At 44.1% G+C, this 19431-nt stretch overlaps 1 protein-coding gene across 1 annotated transcript in view; it reads left to right on the forward strand.

Moving 5' to 3' along the window:
- Positions 1 to 259: 259 nt before the first annotated feature.
- Positions 260 to 19431, forward strand: part of LOC132885092 (polyadenylate-binding protein-interacting protein 2B-like) — a 42563-nt gene continuing 23391 nt past the window's right edge. Inside the window, exon 1 of the mRNA XM_060919439.1 lies at positions 260 to 395. Within this exon, the coding sequence (XP_060775422.1) occupies positions 389 to 395 (7 nt within the window). The 5' untranslated portion in view covers positions 260 to 388. The remainder of the gene's footprint in view (positions 396 to 19431) is intronic.

Consider the following 19431-nt stretch of genomic DNA (forward strand, 5'->3'; position numbering starts at 1 on the left):
CCCTCGCTGGCCATGGGGCTCGAACCCAGGACCTTCTTGCTGTGAGGCGACAGCGCTAACCACTACACCACCGTGCCATTTATTCATCTAATTTACGTAAGAATACGTCTGGAGAAGCCTACAGTATGACATGAGCTTGAAGCCCCTGAGTTTCTGACAAACCCTGCTTGATGATGCGCATGCGCAGTGAGAGGAAGGCGGGGGCTGCATGTTTGTTTTAGCCCAGAGACCACGTGACTATCGGGTCCCTAATGCATTTAGCCAGCAGCAGTTAGCTTCCTCAAGTCTGGGCTGGGAGTGAGGAGTTACCCGCCTGCCTGCGCGCGCTCTGTGCGGATTATTGCACATTTTCTTGGGGTTTTTTTTTTCACGGATTTGAGAGGACGCCATGCCAGGTAGACCACTTTAGACTTTTTAACATTGTTGGGGCAGGGTTTTTTTTTTTAATTAATCTTGGGCTGGGATGTTTGTACTTCAGTAAGAACATGTTTGGACCCATTGCATGCATTTTTTTGCACATTAAACAAGTGGCGCAAACACACAAACAAACACGCGTGCACGTGTCTAAAGGGTTCACACGTCGCGTTTGCCTGTAAATCAGCTGCCGAGAGAGAAATAACTTTAGCCAGCTTTTTTTTTTAAATCCTATTGCTGTTTTTTTAACTTAATTTGACTCGACCTTTTGTTGGTTCACCTTTAGACTAATAAAATGTTGTTTGAGGCTCCATATGCTTCTCATTAATTAGGTCCACATTTCTGCTCGCGGTGTTAGAAAAGGGTGTAAAATTGTTCCCACCAAACAACTGTCTGACATAACGGCAACAATCACAATGTCCTACAGACAGACAGACAGGAAACACTGGGACACAAACATTAGCCTGCTAGCTGCTCTTTGTTTTGGTGAGACGGGTTCCACAGAGCAGGGCTACACACCAAACCGTGTGCAAGGGTTTAACTGTTTCTTACATGTTAAAATTAATCCTGATTGCGGCTTTGAAAGCGGAATAATGTTTTGTGTTTGCGGTGTTGGATCTCGAGGACATTTTGTTCGAGTCCTTCCAGCTGGCCTACGCGCTCTGAGGCTTGTTAGCATTCAGTGCTACAGGAGCGGAGTGAGTGTGAACGTGTCTGCGTCCTGGTTCAGCGCTCCATCATCCCTCCACCGCGAGGAGCGAGCGGTCTCCCGGTTACATAACCATCCGGCCCACTAGCATGCAGTTAGAACGCGTAGCACGCTTTAACAGTGTCTCCCAGGTGCAGGAGCTCTTAGCCAGGTTTATTTCTCTATCACTTTTAACAATAAACACTGTCTCAAAGCAGATTTCTAGAATTTGAATGAGCTGATCTGTCCTGTGGCGAGGAAAAACTCCTTCAGACCACATGAGGAAGAAACCTCAAAGGGAACCCATCCTCACTTGACTATGGGACAGAGCAGTTTTTAACAGGGACTCCTTAAAGTGAATGACGAATGACAGCTAGTGATTTGAACAATAAATGGTCCCTTGTCATTCAGATTCTTATAAATGGAATAACGATTGAAATGTAGGTGGAATGGGGGCGGCACGGTGGTGTAGTGGTTAGCGCTGTCGCCTCACAGCAAGAAGGTCCTGGGTTCGAGCCCCGGGGCCGGCGAGGGCCTTTCTGTGCGGAGTTTGCATGTTCTCCCCGTGTCCGCGTGGGTTTCCTCCGGGTGCTCTGGTTTCCCCCACAGTCCAAAGACATGCAGGTTAGGTTAACTGGTGACTCTAAATTGACCGTAGGTGTGAGTGTGAATGGTTGTCTGTCAGCCCTGTGATGACCTGGCGACTTGTCCAGGGTGTACCCCGCCTTTCGCCCGTAGTCAGCTGGGATAGGCTCCAGCTTGCCTGCGACCCTGTAGAAGGATAAAGCGGTTAGAGATGATGAGATGTAGGTGGAATGACATTGTTTCCAAGTGGAATGACATACTTGTAGGTTATGTTATCAGTGATATCCCCTTTTACAAATGGAATGACAGTGTTTTTAGGTGGAATGACATACTTTGAGGCAATGTTATCAGTGATATCACCTATAACCTAACCCTAGAAACAATGTCATTCCATTTGTTAATTTGATATCACTGATAACATTGCCTCAAAGTATGTCATTCCACCTAGAAACCTTATCATTCCATTTGTAAAAGGTGATATCACTGACATTAGCTCAAAGTAAGTCAATACATATATGGCCCTTTTCCACTACCCTTTTTCAGCTCACTTCAGCCCGACGCGGCTCGCGTTTCGACTACCAAAAACCAGCACGACTCGGCTCGCTTCAGCCCTGCTTAGCCCCTAAAACTCGCACGGTTTTGGAGTGGGGCTAAAGCGAGCCAAAGCGAGCCGAGTGAGGCTGGGGGCGTGAGCAGACACTCCCCTGTGCACTGATTGGTGAGGAGGAGTGTCCTCACATGCCCACACACGCCCCACGAGCACGCTGGGATCTGTAAACACCGTAAACCCGGAAGAATAATAATTACGAATTACGAGAATTTCTGAAGGCTTATGCGCCTCGCCTCATCTATACGCTCTTGCCAGTATCTGTCCGCGTTGTCGGTGACAACAAGCCACAGCACCAAGACCAGCAACACTAACGACTCCATGTCCTCCATGTTTATTGTTTACTATTCGGGTCGTGAGACTACCGCTTAAAAGCTCACTGATGTCACTGTTTGCGCTGCTTAACGACATCACATGACGTCCACCCACTTTCGCTAACTCCACCCAATGTGTCCACCCACTTCCAGCCAGCACGGTTCAGCGCGGTTGTAGTCGAAATGCAACTCCAACAGCCCCAGTCAGCCCGACTCAGCACGGCATGGCTCAGCCCGACTCAGCCGCGTTTGTAGTGGAAAAGCGGCAATAGAAACCCTGTCATTCCATTTGTAAAAGCTGATATCCCACCAAGCACCCACTTATCTTATCCTAGGGAGGTCTAAAACTAAAGATTTCAATCGTTATTCCATTTGTAAGAATCTGAATGACAAGGGGCCATTTATTGTTCAAATTTACTACCTATCATTCACTTTAGAGAGTCCTTTTTAGCATAGTTACTGCACATCTCACTTTACCTCACTCATTTGCACTATTCCGCACTACCTCATCTTAACAGCTGCTAGTTTGTTTTATACTGCTTATTTCATGTTTACCTGCTATACCTCAAGTGCCCTTGACTTGTTTATTTGAACATGTATATAATGTGTGTATGTACAGTGGTGCTTGAAAGTTTGTGAACCCTTTCTGCATAAATATGACCTAAAACATCAGATTTTCACACAAGTCCTAAAAGTAGATAAAGAGAACCCAGTTAAACAAATGAGACAAAAATATTATACTTGGTCATTTATTTATTGAGGAAAATAATCCAATATTACATATGTGGGTGGCAAAAGTATGTGAACCTCTAGGATTAGCAGTTAATTTGAAGGTGAAATTAGAGTCAGGTGTTTTCAATCAGGTGTGAGTGGGCACCCTGTTTTATTTAAAGAACAGGGATCTATCAAAGTCTGATCTTCACAACACATGTTTGTGGAAGTGTATCATGGCACAAACAAAGATTTCTGAAAACCTCAGAAAAAGCGTTGTTGATGCTCATCAGGCTGGAAAAGGTTACAAAACCATTTGTAAAGAGTTTGGACTCCACCAATCCACAGTCAGACAGATTGTGTACAAATGGAGGAAATTCAAGACCATTGTTCCCCTCCCCAGGAGTGGTCGACCAACAAAGATCACTCCAAGAGCAAGGCGTGTAATAGTTGGCAAGGTCACAAAGGACCCCAGGGTCATTTCTAAGCAACTGAAGGCCTCTCTCACGTTGGCTAATGTTCATGAGTTCACCATCAGGAGAACACTGAACAACAATGGTGTGCATGGCAGGCTTGCAAGGAGAAAGCCACTGCTCTCCAAAAGAACATTGCTGCTTGTCTGCAGTTTACTAAAGATAACATGGACAAGCCAGAAGGCTATTGGAAAAATGTTTTGTGGATGGATGAGACCAAAATAGAACTTTTTGGTTTAAATGAGAAGCGTTATGTTTGGAGATAGGAAAACACTGCATTCCAGCATAAGAACCTTATCCCATCTGTGAAACGTGGTGGTGGTGGTAGTATCATGGTTTGGGCCTGTTTTGCTGCATCTGGGCCAGGACAGCTTGCCATCATTGATGGACCAATGAATTCTGAATTATACCAGCGAATTCTAAAGGAAAATGTCAGGACATCTGTCCATGAACTGAATCTCAAGAGAAGGTGGGTCATGCAGCAAGACAACGACCCTAAGCACACAAGTCGTTCTACAAAAGAATGGTTAAAATAGAACATGGTTAATGTTTTGGAATGGCCAAGTCAAAGTCCTGACCTTAATCCAATGGAAATGTTGTGGAAGGACCTGAAGCGAGCAGTTCATGTGAGGAAACCCACCAACATCCCAGAGTTGAAGCTGTTCTGTACGGAGGAATGGACTAAAATTCCTCCAAGCCGGTGTGCAGGACTGATCAACAGTTACCGGAAACGTTTAGTTGCAGTTATTGCTGCACAAGGGGGTCACACCAGATACTGAAAGCAAAGGTTCACATACTTTTGCCACTCACAGATATGTAATATTGGATCATTTTCCTCAATAAATAAATGACCAAGTATAATATTTTTCTCATTTGTTTAACTGGGTTCTCTTTATCCACTTTTAGGACTTGTGTGAAAATCTGATGTTTTAGGTCATTTATGCAGAAATCTAGAAAATTCTAAAGGGTTCACAAACTTTCAAGCACCACTGTATGTATATATGAGTGTTTAGTCTACATCTAGAGTTTTTCTGTTTCTACTGTCAGTGTTTAGTCTGTGTAGTTCTTATCGAGTGTTTATACTGTTTGGTTTTTTATTATTCTATTTTTATTTATTGCATTGTCAGTTTGCACTGTGGGTCAGAGAGGACTGAAATTTCATCTGTGCTGCATGTCGAGCATGCAGGCTTTCGTCTAAACAGGGGAACAGGGGCGCTGCGCCCTCTTACTCTCGGCGTGCACCCCCTTACCGAGTCTGTGAAAACATCCCAGCAACACTACGTGACAATGTGTCTGAGCATCAAATACGTTATAATTGCTCCAAAAATATTCCAATCATAGTAGATACACCGCCAGACAGTGCAAAAACAATCCGAATTGGCGTTTTCCAGACTGAGGTGCCATGTTTAGTTGTTTACTTGTCGCGGCTGCTCTTGTGAGATTTGACATGGGTTACATACAAGGTCAGCTGACTTGTAGAGTGAGATTTCTCGAGACTGAATGACCTTTCACCCACCGGCGCGGGAGCTTTTGACAGAAGTAGTTCGCGAGTTGTTTTTGTTGACACTTGGGCATTTAAAGATGTCATCCAGCGTCATGAAACGGAAGAAAGCCAAAGACTGTCCAGGGCAGAAGAAGATTACTTCTTTCTTTTTCAATGTTGACAGACAATTTGTTACAATTTCCCTCTCAGATAGCCTCAGAATGTCCCATTGTAGCATTTTTCAAAGGCTTTGCACAGCGGGGGGGGGCAACCGGCACCATCCCCCCCGCTTCGCTCCCTCGCCAGGGTGAGCGCCCTCATACTAAATTTTTCTAGAAAAAACCCTGGAGCATGTATAGCAGGGGTGTCCAAACTGATCCATAAAGGGTCGTGTGGCTGCAGGTTTTCATTCCAGCCATGCAGCAGCACACCTGATTTGGCTTATTCAATCAACTGACACACCCACCCTTTAAACAAGGGTGGGTGTGGCTGCAAGTATTTGACTGTGTGAAGACAGTTCAGTTGATTGAATGAGCCAAGTCAGGTGTGCTGCTGCATGGCTGGAATGAAAACCTGCAGCCACACAGCCCTTTATGGATCAATTTGAACACCCCTGATGTGTAGCATATTTGACGATAAAGTTGACTTGACTTGGGAGACCAAATGGTCTCCCATACCCCTTTTCCACCAAATCAGTTCCAGGGCTGGTTCGGGGCTGGTGCTGGTTCACAACTCATTCAACTTGCGAGCCAGCTGAGAACCAGTTTGCTTTTCCATAGCTCGCGGTGCTAAGCAGAGCCACGTCAGTTACGTCGCTGTATAGAGGGCTACCGCATGATGTCACCGCGCTGCAAGATTTTATTAGGTGCCATATTGGAAGACCAAGTACATGCACTCGCAATATAAAACAAAGTATGAGCGAGAGTAAAGTGACACGATGGCTGATAATTCTGGTTATGTGAGTACATTACCAGTTGCAGAAAGGGCACGGTATGTGGAGAAACTGGCTGAGATTGATGGGTTTGACCCATATGATAAGACTCGGGGCAAGGGAGAATGGAAACATAAGGAGGACCGGACACCAATTCTGCCATCTGTTTGCTACCCAGACATTGTAAACCAGGGGTGCCAGGGTGAAATTGGTCAGGGGGCCAGATTGTTTTCAAGTGGGACCTCAGGGGGACAAGACCAAACACTAAACAAATAGACATACTATTTGATATCATTTATGAATATAAATATTTATAAATGTTTTTTTAAATAATAAAAAAACAAGATGGACAAGGACACATAAAAACACAACTAAACTGTAAATTATTTTGATCAGATTTATTGACAACTTGCACATAAAACCATGTCAATACACAGGCCTAATTAGGCCAATTAAAAAAGATGGCCCTAAGTAGCCCTAAAGAAGTCAAAAGATGTGCCAAGGTTAAGTACTCCACCAACAGGCCAAGTGACTAAATATTCACTAGAACTTAATAATAAAAAGACATAAATAACAGATGGTACATTAACTTAAACAACTCCCACAAACATACCCTCCCAATCATTACTTCACAGCACTGTTATGGCCCTTTTCCACTACCCTTTTTCAGCTCACTTCAGCCCGACACGGCTCGCGTTTCGACTACCAAAAACCAGCACGACTCAGCTCGCTTCAGCCCTGCTTAGCCCCTAAAACTCGCACCGTTTTGGAGTGGGGCTGAAGCGAGACTGAGGCTGGGGGCGTGAGCAGACACTCCCCTGTACACTGATTGGTGAGGAGGAGTGTCCTCACATGCCCACACACGCCCCGCGAGCACGCTGGGATCTGTAAACACCGCAAACCTGGAAGGAGAAGAATTACGAGAATTTCTGAAGCCTTATGCGCCTCCTCGCCTCATCTATACGCTCTTGCCAGTATCTGTTGGCGTTGTCGGTGACAACAAGCCACAGCACCAAGACCAGCAACACTAACGACTCCATGTCCTCCATGTTTATTGTTTACTATTCGGGTTGTGAGACTACTGCTTAAAAGTTCACTGTCACTGTTTGCGCTGCTTAACGACATCACCTGACGTCCACCCACTTTCGCTAACTCCACCCAATGTGTCCACCCACTTCCAGCCAGCACGGTTCAGCGCGGTTGTAGTCGAAATGCAACTCCAACAGCCCCGCTCAGCCCGACTCAGCACGGCACGGCTCAGCCCGACTCAGCCGCGTTTGTAGTGGAAAAGCGGCATTACATGGGCAGACAAGCCAGCTACATTTTACATGTCGAAGCCAGAAGCCTTTTATTTTTCACCAGCTTGTCCACATTGGGGGACAGGCTCTGGGCCGTGGCTATTTTCATGACATCATTGAGATGTCCATGTGTCATACGATTGCGCATTTTCGATTTATTAATATTCATAACTGAAAATGCCTGCTCACATATGTTGTCCCAAACATAGAGTATTTTACCTGCAAATGCAGTGATGGTCGAGTACTCAGGTGGCAACGATTGGTAGAATGATTCAATACCAACAGATTTGTACATGTCCTTCAACCGCGTGCAGCATTGCAAGTCTATCAGTTCCATTTGCATCACCTCGGGGACCTCGGAAGCATCCGTGGTGAATGGAGAGCCAAAAAACACAAAGTCCTTTTCCAGTTCAGTGAAAACCGTGAATCGATTGGCAAACTCGTGCATGAGACCGGAAAGCAAGTTTGCATACTTGTCCATGCTCTGATGACTGACAGACAGAGATTTCAAACAGGGGAAGTGGGCTGCATTGCGCTGACAGAGCTGTGCCTTCCATAACGCAAGTTTACGTTGAAACGCACGGACACCGTCGTAATACTCGGTAACGAGTTTGTTGCGACCTTGCATATTAACATTCAATAAGTTCAGGTGTTCGGTAATGTCCACTAAAAAGGCAAGGTCCCTGGTCCATTCGGTGTCATCCAGTTCCTCCACAGGCTTCCCTTTAGCCTGCATGAACTCGGCTATCTCTTTGCGCAATTTGTAGAACCGTTTGAGCACTGCGCCTCGGCTCAACCAACGCACATCAGTGTGATAGGGAAGGCCCTGGTGGATGTCATTTTCAGATAAAAATGCATCGGATTGCCGGTGGTTGAGCCCTCTCGCTCTGATAAAATTGACAGTGGCAATAACAACACTCATAACATGCTCCATTTTCAGACTCTTGCAGCACAAAGCCTCTTGGTGTAATATACAGTGAAAATTCCAGAATACCTGGTCTGGGTTGGCCTCTCGTACCTTTTCTCTCAACTTAACAACCACTCCGGCCTTTCTCCCTACCATGGAAGGTGCACCATCCGTAGCCACACTGACGGCACGACTCCAGTCCACCTCCAGATTGTCAAGGGCCCCGACAAGGCTAACAAACACGTCGTTAGCTGTAGTGGTGTCTGTCAAAGGCACGATGGAAACAAACTCCTCGGTGACATGTAAGGAAGCATCCACTCCGTGAATAAATATCGCCAACTGGGCTGTATCAGTCACATCAGTGCTCTCATCGAGAGCAATGGAGAATGCGATGAAAGACTTAATCTTCTCTTTCAGTTGGCTGTTCAAGTCCCTGGAGAGCTCCTCCACTCTCTCGGTCACTGTAGGTCGGGATAAGCTGATGTTCGCTAGAGCTTGTCGCTTTTCTGGACACACTAGCTCCGCTGCCTTTATCATGCAGTTCCTCACGAATTCCCCCTCAGAGAAAGGCTTGGATGCTTTTGCTATCTCCCATGCGATGGCATAGCTTGCCTTCACTGCCCCTAAACAAGAAATAAAATGAAAAGTTATATAGAATTCCCATTCAAAAACAGCTGCAGTTAACATAAAAATTAGACTTGAATGAGATATACAATTAAAACGAACCTTCATGTGTATCTCGGCATCTTGAGAAAGCTGCTTGTTGTTTTTGGAGGGATGAGGCGAGCTCGTTTAGCTTTTGTATTCGTTGTACTTCTCCTGGTGGGTCTCGTAATGTCGTCTGATGTTGTACTCCTTTGGCACAGCCACTTGTTGCGAACAAATTAAACATACTGGTTTGCCCGCCACTTCCCAAAAGAAATACTTTTCTTTCCATCTCTCCTGAAAGATACGGCATTCAGCGTCAATCTTCCGCTTTTTTGATAACATCCTGACTGACTGATAGTGAGCGAGCGGCTCGTCCCTTGGTCAGTGCACGCGCTGCGACAAAGACGAAGAGAAGGCAACGAGGAGATAGAGTTGAGAACAGAGAAACGAGAGAGAGAGCAAGCGAGAAAGCAGAGATGGATTCAATAATTAATCTTGCGCTGGAGAAGTATGGAGTCCCCGTCCGATGTTGTGATCTGACTTTCACTGTTCGGCCGCTGCTTTTAAACAGTCTGTGGTGCGAATTGGACCGATGCAAATGGCAGGGCCATCAGGCAAATCTCCACCTCTGACGTCAATGCGATCGGCAGTGAAAGACAGGTAATTGTTCTGTAATAATTGTTCGATGGGGTGCGGCAGACATTGATGGCTCTCTGCCGGCCGAACGATTAGAGGGCCATCAGCAAGGGGGCCGGATTAGATATTCATTCGGGCCGGATCCGGCCCGCGGGCCGCCACCATGGCACCAGTGTTGTAAACTATTTGTTGTTTACACCCAGTGCCTACACTGCTGATGACTTAAAGGCCTACAAAGGGCTACAGGCTTACAATTATGTTAGTGGCTTGGTTCGTGATATTACAGCTGTTGTTAAGAATAACCTACACATAGTTATGGCCAAGGTAATCTTGTTGATATCTTAATATCTTTTCAGTTGAAAAATTAATACTTTTTGTTACTATTAAGGTATCCATAATTTAGGTTAATTTATCCATTATACATATGTATTTATGATATATGCCTACACAACAACTATGCTTTATTTATATAATAGGAGGGAGAGCAAGCCCCAAACCATCCTTTATTATTATTATTATTATTATTAAATTGTAGAAGTCTGGGAGGCTTGCTCCTCATACAGTTATCAACTTGGGACCAATTTAGCATGTTTTAAATCTGAATTTCTTGCGTTTGCTTACCTCAAAGTGTCCGCAGATCATGCACAGACTTATCCATTATATCCACAGTTTTTTGCCAAGTCTCACACAGGTTACTTTCAAGTCTACTGTTGGGGCAATAAATCATGAAACGGCTCAGATTTAAGTTGTTTGCCACTCCACTTTATTCTTGTGGGTTCACATACCGCTGCCGTTATTTCCCCCTAATCACGAGTTTGTTGGTCTTCCAAAATGGCACAGGGTCTGTTTACTTCCGGTTTCGGGTGACGTCAGTGAAATCCCTCTATGCGTCAGTTACGTTGCTACGTTTACATAAACCTTGGTGCGAATATCAAAGCAAAAACAACACGGAAGGAGCAGCAGCGGCAACAAGAAGAATAGTAATGGATGACTTCGCGTTTGTACGGCTGCTGCTTCTCGTCGCTTAAAAATGGCGATCTTTCACGATCTTGTTGTTGTTGGTCTTAACAACTCCGCCCCCCCCGCTGACGTAAGCGGTTCTTTCCTCTGGCCCAGCAGAGAGTTGGTGCTAGCCTGGAACCAGTTTTTCTGGCCCCAGAGCCAGTTCTTTGTCAGTGGAAACAGAAAACCCGGTTCCAAACTAAGCACTGGCCCCGAACCAGCCCTGGAACTGCTTTGGTGGAAAAGGGGCACCAGTGGCCAGATTTGGTCTCCTAGTCAATGCCAAACCAGCTTCACTGGTACCCCTTTTCCACCAAATCAGTTCCAGGGCTGGTTCGGGGCCGGTGCTGGTTCACAACTCGTTCAACTTGCAAGCTAGCCGAGAACCAGTTTGCTTTTCCATAGCTTGGGGTGCTAAGGGGAGCCACGTCATTACGTCGCTGTGTTTGCATAAACCTTGGCGCAAACATCGAAGCAACAACAACACGGAGGAGAAGCAGCAGCAACAACAATAATAATAATAATGGATGACTTGGCGATTGTACAGCTGCTGCTTCTCATCACTTAAAAATGGCGACCTTTCGCGGTCTTGCAATTGTTGTTGGTCTTAACACCCCACACACACACTAACGTAAGCGGTTCTTTCCTCTGGCCCAGCAAAGAGCTGGTGCTAGCCTGGAACCATTTTTTTTCTGGCCCAGAGCCGGTTCTTTATCAGTGGAAACAGAAAACCTGGTTCCAAACTAAGCACTGGCCCCGAACCAGCCCTGGAACTGCTTTGGTGGAAAACTGGCATGGGAGACCAAATTTTAAACCAAGTTATGTCTTATTTGGTTCAGTCAGTTGCAGTTAATTAACCAAGTACCATGTAAGTATACATTTGACAAGGAAAACTTGGCACTGCATTAACTGTTGATATGCTGGCTGAAACGAGGATTCGTAATGCGGCAATTTGCATCACAGAATATGCCGCAGCGGTGCAGCCGCATGGACTCTGGGGCCTGTGATTGTATTGCCCAGACCAGTTGGTCTCCTAGTGGAAAATCCTTAAATGCTCTGCTATGGGAGCGTGACGTAATATTGTGCATGCGCATAAAATTGGTTGGCAATAACCAACAAAGTGGTGGCATGGTGGTGTAGTGGTTAGTGCTGTCGCCTCACAGCAAGAAGGTCCGGGTTCATAGCATGCTTTAAAGGAAAAGGCAACTTTTGTACAAAATCACCACAAATAGATAAATATATAAAGTAATCGATCATGGAATTTATAGAGAAAGACCGCATAACAGTATCTTTTAATAATATGGGCTTGCGCTGAGCTCGGCGAAGATGCGTTCCGCCATATTGATCTACTGCGTGACATCATGCGGCCCACCACTGAAAAGAACTCTTCAGTGCTTCATGGTGGTAAGGTAAAAAACCAGTACAATCGCTTCTTCAGTTTCACCAAATGGTTTTATTTATGCAACGTAAAGCTCATAATACTGTATAACTTTGGTTGAGTAAAAACACGGAGCAAAAACATGGCTGAATCCTGAATGACTCCTATTTGGATTCGTCCTACCAAGCCTACTGCGCATGCGTGAAGCGGCTCGGCTCGGTTTTCCCTTTCGGGCGCTCTCGTTTTCTGTTAGAATTTGGTAAAGAAAAAAATAAATATTATTTACCAGCTTACCGGGTCCATGAACATAAATCTGACAGCTGACAAGGTCGGGATATAAACGAATCGAATACAAGCCACCCGCCGGGACTCCTAATCACAGTGATCTGCTTGTAAACACTGTTTTCATGGGCCCAGTGACGTCACAGATCAGAGGGAGGCGCATTAACGAAAGATTCTGATTGGTTTATAGTTGCCCACAATCTCAAAATGGCTGCCGCCTCCAACTTCGACTCTTCTGTGTCAATTCATGATTTCAAAGTTAAATATTTTTTCATGTTCGATATATAATGGAAATAATTAACGGAATTGATTACGTACATGTTTTTCTCCTATTACACACCTGGTTTTGTACAAAAGTTGCCTTTTCCTTTAACAGTGTTTCCCAGGTGCAGAAGCTCTTAGCCAAGTTTATTTCTCTATCACTTTTTAACAATAAACACTGTCTCAAAGCAGATTTATAGAATTTGAATGAGCTGATCTATCCTGTGGTGATGGTGGCAAGGAAAAACTCCCTCAGACCACATGAAGAAATCTCAAAAGGGAACCCATCTTCACTTGCCAGTCCCCCCAGGATTTCGTGGGCCTTTTTTGTGATTGTTGCGGGCTAAAATGTCTGTTGCGGGGGTTTTTCCAAAAACTTGCGATGAAAGTTGCGGTGTTTTTTAGATTTTAGTTGCGATTACATTGCGGGAGGAAGTGAAAGTTGTGAGGAATTGTTGCGATTCTCTTTTTGTGATTAAAATTGAGTATGTTAAATATTAAGTTATTACTGAAAAACTATTGATTAAAAAACACTGAGAAATGGTCCTATAAACATCTTTACCAGTATAAAAGATTACCAGGACTACAAAAATGCAGAAAAATAGGCTTTACTTATCCAAATGCACCTGTTGGTTCAAAAGTTAAAGTGCAGAGAACCTCACAGCACAACATGAAGTTACCTTAAAATATAATATAAATGCCTCAGCTTTCATGTAAGAAAAAAAAAAAAACTATTAATACTAGTACTGTGCGCAGGCAGTCTCTCCTGAAGACTAAATTAAACAATTATAAACTAATAAAATAAATGGCTCAGGCTTCATAGAAGAAAAACAATTTGAACAGAATCTCACAGTATGATGCTGAAGCTGCCTAAACAATGGAAAATAAAATACCATTTTGGCAAAAATGTTGGCATCCATTAATTTCTTGTATTAAGTAAAATAATGTAAAGTGCACACAGTCCTTCACTGTAAACGACACACTTTCAGTAACAGAATTTAAGCCTATATAAACACTGACTCGCACATGCTGCTTCTCTTGAACGGAAACATGGAAGTAAGCAGTGTTGCCAGATACTGCTGACGTTTTCCAGCCCAAAATATGTTCAAAACCCGCCAAAATATACTTGAAACCGCCCAATCTGGTAACACTGGAAGTAAGGCGGAAGGTAGTTTGTCGACATCACGTCAAGACGACGCCAACGATTGGTCAAATTTGTGGGAAAGTTGCGGTGATTGGATATAATTGCAATACCGCCCTGAATTCGCGGGGATTGGTTGACTTTGTGTTGAAGTTGCAAATCGCAACATTGTGAAATCCTGGAGGGTCTGACTTGACTATGGGAGCGTGACGTAATATTGTGCATAAAATTGGTTGGCAGTAACCAAGTGGTTAGCGCTGTCACTTCACAGCAAGAAGGTCTGGGTTCGAGCCCCATGGCCGGCGAGGGCCTTTCTGTGCAGAGTTTGCATGTTCTCGGGTACTCCAAAAGACATGCAGTTAGGTTGACATGGGGTGCCCTTGAGCAAGGTACCTAACCCCTGAGTGCTCCCCGGGCGCTCTGGTGTGGCTGCCCACTGCTGAGTGTGCGCGTGTGTGTGTTCACTGCTTCAGATGGGTTAAATGCAGAGGATGAATTTCACTGTGCTTGAAGTGCGCATGTGACAAAGGTTTCTTATTATTAGAAAGCTAATGTGTTCATTATAGCCTTCTACAAAAGGCCAATATTTTTATAACAATTAATAAATACGGCGGTGTAGTGGTTAGTGCTGTCGCCTCACAGCAAGAAGGTCCGGGTTCAAGCCCCATGGCCGGCGAGGGCCTTTCTGTGTGGAGTTTGCATGTTCTCCCCGTGTCCGCGTGGGTTTCCTCCGGGTGCTCCGGTTTCCCCCACAGTCCAAAGACATGCAGGTTAGGTTAACTGGTGACTCTAAATTGACCGTAGGTGTGAATGTGAGTGTGAATGGTTGTCTGTGTCTATGTGTCAGCCCTGTGATGACCTGGCGACTTGTCCAGGGTGTACCCCGCCTTTCGCCCGTAGTCAGCTGGGATAGGCTCCAGCTTGCCTGCGACCCTGTAGAACAGGATAAAGCGGCTACAGATAATGAGATGAGAGAACCAACAAAGTTGCATCACCTAGTTTTCGTAGCGATTTATTGCGGTATGCAAGTTCGTTGCCAACTGATGCTAAGCAAAGCTTCTGTATATCAGTGGCACCAGAGTTTTGCCTGATCCTTATGCAGTTACGGACAAATGGGGCCCAAATCCGAGCACCTGGCCTGATCTGACCTTCGGCGATATCTACCTTTTTTTTTTTTTTCGCAGTCTGGTTTCCATCAAATCCTGCACTCTGATTGGCTAGTGAGCGGGTCCGTATTCTACAGTACGGACCTCTGGCGACTCGCTCATTCACAACAGCAACAAACGTAGTAGCAATTTTTTGTCAACATTTATTTTCGCATTTCTCAGGAGAATAGCATTAATTTTACAGCATGGATAGCGATAACGACAGCCTTGACAGCGAAAGAGAGTTTCACTACCCTGAGGAAGAAGAAATAAAAGAAAACATTTCAGGAGAAAGCTAAAAACCTCTAACTTGCTTACGCCGAGCAAAAACATGGCTGAATCCTGAATGACTCAATTTTGTATAAGGGCAATTCCATGTAAATGTCAACCTCACCATGCAAGAATAAAGCAACATGTAATACATCAAAACCACTCCCAGAGATATCACCTAGGCCTGTATTTTACAGATGTGAATAAGTTGAACCAATTTGTCACAAGAATTGTTCCCTTCGCCTTATGTCGGTCTTTCTTATAATGTAAACCCCAAGCTAAAATCAACTTTGATCATGTACAATTCTATATTATTGCCACAAGCCACAGAAATGTATGCTAAAATCCACAAGACAGCAAAACAATAGCCATCTTAAATATTATTTAAGAACTTTGATAGTTTTAGCTGATATTTAGAGAGTTTTTCAAAGGGTTATGGTGGTTAAATTGCTGATTTTCTAAACATATGCCATGTCTATTTCAGACGTGTCACATCCATAACGGAATTTCGTCACATCCATAACGCTGACTTTTCCTTCCGAAACTCTGCATGAAATACAAAATATTTTAAATGAAGATTTTTTAATATTCACCTTGGACCCCTCTATCAAATGGATATCTCCATTTCGACATTAGGTTTACGATTTCACAGAGTTTGATAAAAATGTACAGCCACCCAAGAAAAGTGATACTTTTTCTGTCACGTCCATAACGCATCTTTTATTGGCATTTTCTGGCATGCCCTAGATGTACTATGGGAATTGTTCTTGTTCTATCACTTCTCCAGTATGGTACAGCCTTAAAATATGCAACACCTGTTTAAATACTGGGAGACAATAAAACATGCACTGGGTCATTTGTTGCCATTTTGAGTTCAAGTGTCACGTCCATAACGCTGGAATTGCTCATAAATAGGGGACGACATAGGTGGCAAAATGTAGGGGTTTTTTTTTTTGTGTTTTTTCCCTGCAATGGAAGTGCACTTGTATACCGAGGAGAAAGCAATTTGCGTTATAACCATGAATGAGGATTCAAAATTGTGGCTCGGCTTGGTTTTCCCTTTCAGGCACTCTCATTTTCGGTTAGAATTTGGTAAAGAAAAAAATAAATATTTACCAGCTTAAGGTCGGTCCGTATCGTGAAATACCATGACCTCGGCCTTGAATACTGACCTCGGCCCAGAGGACCTCGCTCAGTACTTTCAAGACCTCGGTCACGGTATTTCACCATACGGAGCTCCCAGCTGGGAAATAACATGTATGCATGTGATTTGACACGCCTTCAATATACACGCAAGAATCAATGAAAGCATGCAAGTGTTATTCGGTTGTTTTATTGAAATACTCATTTTATATTTGCTTTTTGTGCCTAACAATAAAAAGACACAGATTTAAATAGGCACAATATAATCTTTGAAACATAAGCTAATGTTGTTGCTTCATAAGCACACACCAAAGATGTACAGTACTAAACTTGAGTCAGTTCTACATTTAGAATGCACAAGCAGTGTTCTAAATCCAGGCTATGCTATTTATCTTCAAATACATATCATGAAAAGTTCGACCAGTCTTCTAATGTCAAATATTTATACTGCAAAAAGTACATAAATTTGCCGCGAGTGCGTTTGCAGAAATCGTACTTGTGTACTACATACAAATCAGCTGCTTGTGCATTTTTACTCCTCTTTTGGTTAATATCTAAGCAATGTCATAGCACAACAAATTATTTCTTATGAGGAAATTTTATCATATTAAACTGCAAAACAAAATAATAAAAAATCGTGTCTTACCAGATAGTGTCGAAAGCAAACACGGTCGTTGTCAGTAGGTTCCCACTTGTCACGCTTTAATTACTGCGATCCAAAACTTTCGGCAAGCTTCAGGTTTCTTTGGTATACAGTAAAAGCTCTTGGGATCATTCTTATCAAATCTGTATGTACAGCCGATAACACAACACTGCACTACCATAATTAATTAACGACCTGATAACTCTGATCGGCCATTTATAAATAGCTTCTTGCCAACCAAAACATCACGTGACCATTTCGTAACGTCACGGCGAGCGCTTCCATAACATTAACTGTTTTCGTTGATGGAAACTTGAGTTCATGACAACTGTAGTCCTCAAGCATTACTGTAAGTGTCCAGAGCATCTTCCAGGTGTGACTTTCAACTGTCCGTATGGGGCCGTCCTCTACAGGAGCGATGTGATGAGACTCCAACCAGATGTAGGGCATCAGGATGGATCAGGCAGGTCCGAGGAGCAGAAGAGGTCAGCATCTCGGTCTCAGGATTGACATGTAACTCAGAGGGACAGGGAGAAAACACAGGTCGTTTGGTATGCCCAGTGTCACCTGAATAAGTAGGAACAGTAAACATTTTGCGCTGAGTACAAGCAGGGACTCTGGCAAAACTAAAAGAGGAGAGTTAATGCGTATTCTATGTCTTACTGAATACCCCCCCCCCCCCCCCCCAAAAGCATGTTAGTGTCTCGGACTGACACCAAAATTTGTTAGCAGTGAAAGTCCTCTACTTGAGATATAATATGCATGCTTTAACTTTTTCCATGGCTCTTCTTGTTCCTGTCAAATTGGCATATGCAGGTCCGAGTGATAAAATGTCATTCCTTTAACACTGTGTAATCCCAAATACATTTCTCCTGCCCAGCTTCTTTCTCCTTATGAGAAAGAAGAGCTGTGAGACAAGCCATCATGATGAATAGCTGGAATTGGTTGTGATCCCAGCAGACTACCTGATGCCAACAGCAGCCACGGTGAGAGGACATAACCAGCGATTCATCTTTTCCCTATGCAATGAGGCATATCAACACACCTTTTGTCCCTGATACCATCTGCATATGGAACAGTCTACTGGCTCATATCGTGGCAGACGACTCGATATAGTTTTCACTGACATCACGGCATTCCGGGCAATGCCCCCCCCCCAGCCGCCATCTTGTAGGGCAAACAAAACGGACCATCGCTATTACCGGCTACGTTATCTCAGACGAATTTATGAAGTTATATAGTCGGTTTTCTAAAATAAAGATCAATGTCGGCAAAATCAAGCAAACGGAAGTATATAGATACATTGGACGACATCTCACGACAACAGTATGCAGCCAAACTGGCCTTGATTGGGGGAATTGACCCCTACAAAGTGGACAAAGATGCATTTTCAAGTGACTATGCAGGGTTGCCATCCATATCGTACCCTGATATTGTGAACTATTTCATGAATACTAAAAGCACCTACACACTTGACGACCTCAAAGCATACAAGTCGCTGGAGTCATACAATTATTTTGTCTGTGGCTGGGTCCGTGAAGTCCACCATATAAAAACAAGTGACAGTCGTGTCCTAATTACAGCCAAGGTATGTAAATATTGGAATTTTAGAGCTCTCAACACTGCATATAAATGTGTATAATATCGAGTTGATTTAAGACAAATTTTACATCCATTAGTGGTATTATAGTACCATGTCAGTATAAACTTTGTAATATAATTAACTGGTATGTAGGCATGTTACACAATTGATTGTTTATTTAAACAACTTATAAAATGATCGGGGGGCGGCACGGTGGTGTAGTGGTTAGCGCTGTCGCCTCACAGCAAGAAGGTCCTGGGTTCGAGCCCCGGGGCCGGCGAGGGCCTTTCTGTGTGGAGTTTGCATGTTCTCCCCGTGTCCGCGTGGGTTTCCTCCGGGTGCTCCGGTTTCCCCCACAGTCCAAAGACATGCAGGTTAGGTTAACTGGTGACTCTCTAAATTGGCTGTAGGTGTGAATGTGAGTGTGAATGGTTGTCTGTGTCAGCCCTGTGATGACCTGGCGACTTGTCCAGGGTGTACCCCGCCTTTCGCCCGTAGTCAGCTGGGATAGGCTCCAGCTTGCCTGCGACCCTGTAGAAGGATAAAGCGGCTAGAGATGATATGAGATAAAATGATCGGAGCAGACTTTGCTGTGTTTGGAAGGCTGATAATCCTTGCGGTTGATTCGCGCAAGCCATAGATTTCTCCTTTGTATGCTGAGTTTTTGTTTGCTCGCCTTCGTGCTCCCGTACAGTGGGAATTCCATAAAAGCTCCGCTTGATGTCATCACCTGACCTATTACGACAGCTGTAAATACAACAGGTGTGCACCATTGCTAAGCTTTTAAATAGTAATAATGTAACTATAAATGTAAATAATATATAAATAAATGTAACTCACGCGTTACAATGTGTGCTCAGTGACCCGTACTGTAAGCTTGCCACACAAG

This window comes from Neoarius graeffei, chromosome 1 (genome assembly GCF_027579695.1).
Source record: "Neoarius graeffei isolate fNeoGra1 chromosome 1, fNeoGra1.pri, whole genome shotgun sequence".
In the NCBI taxonomy this organism is placed as follows: domain Eukaryota; kingdom Metazoa; phylum Chordata; class Actinopteri; order Siluriformes; family Ariidae; genus Neoarius; species Neoarius graeffei.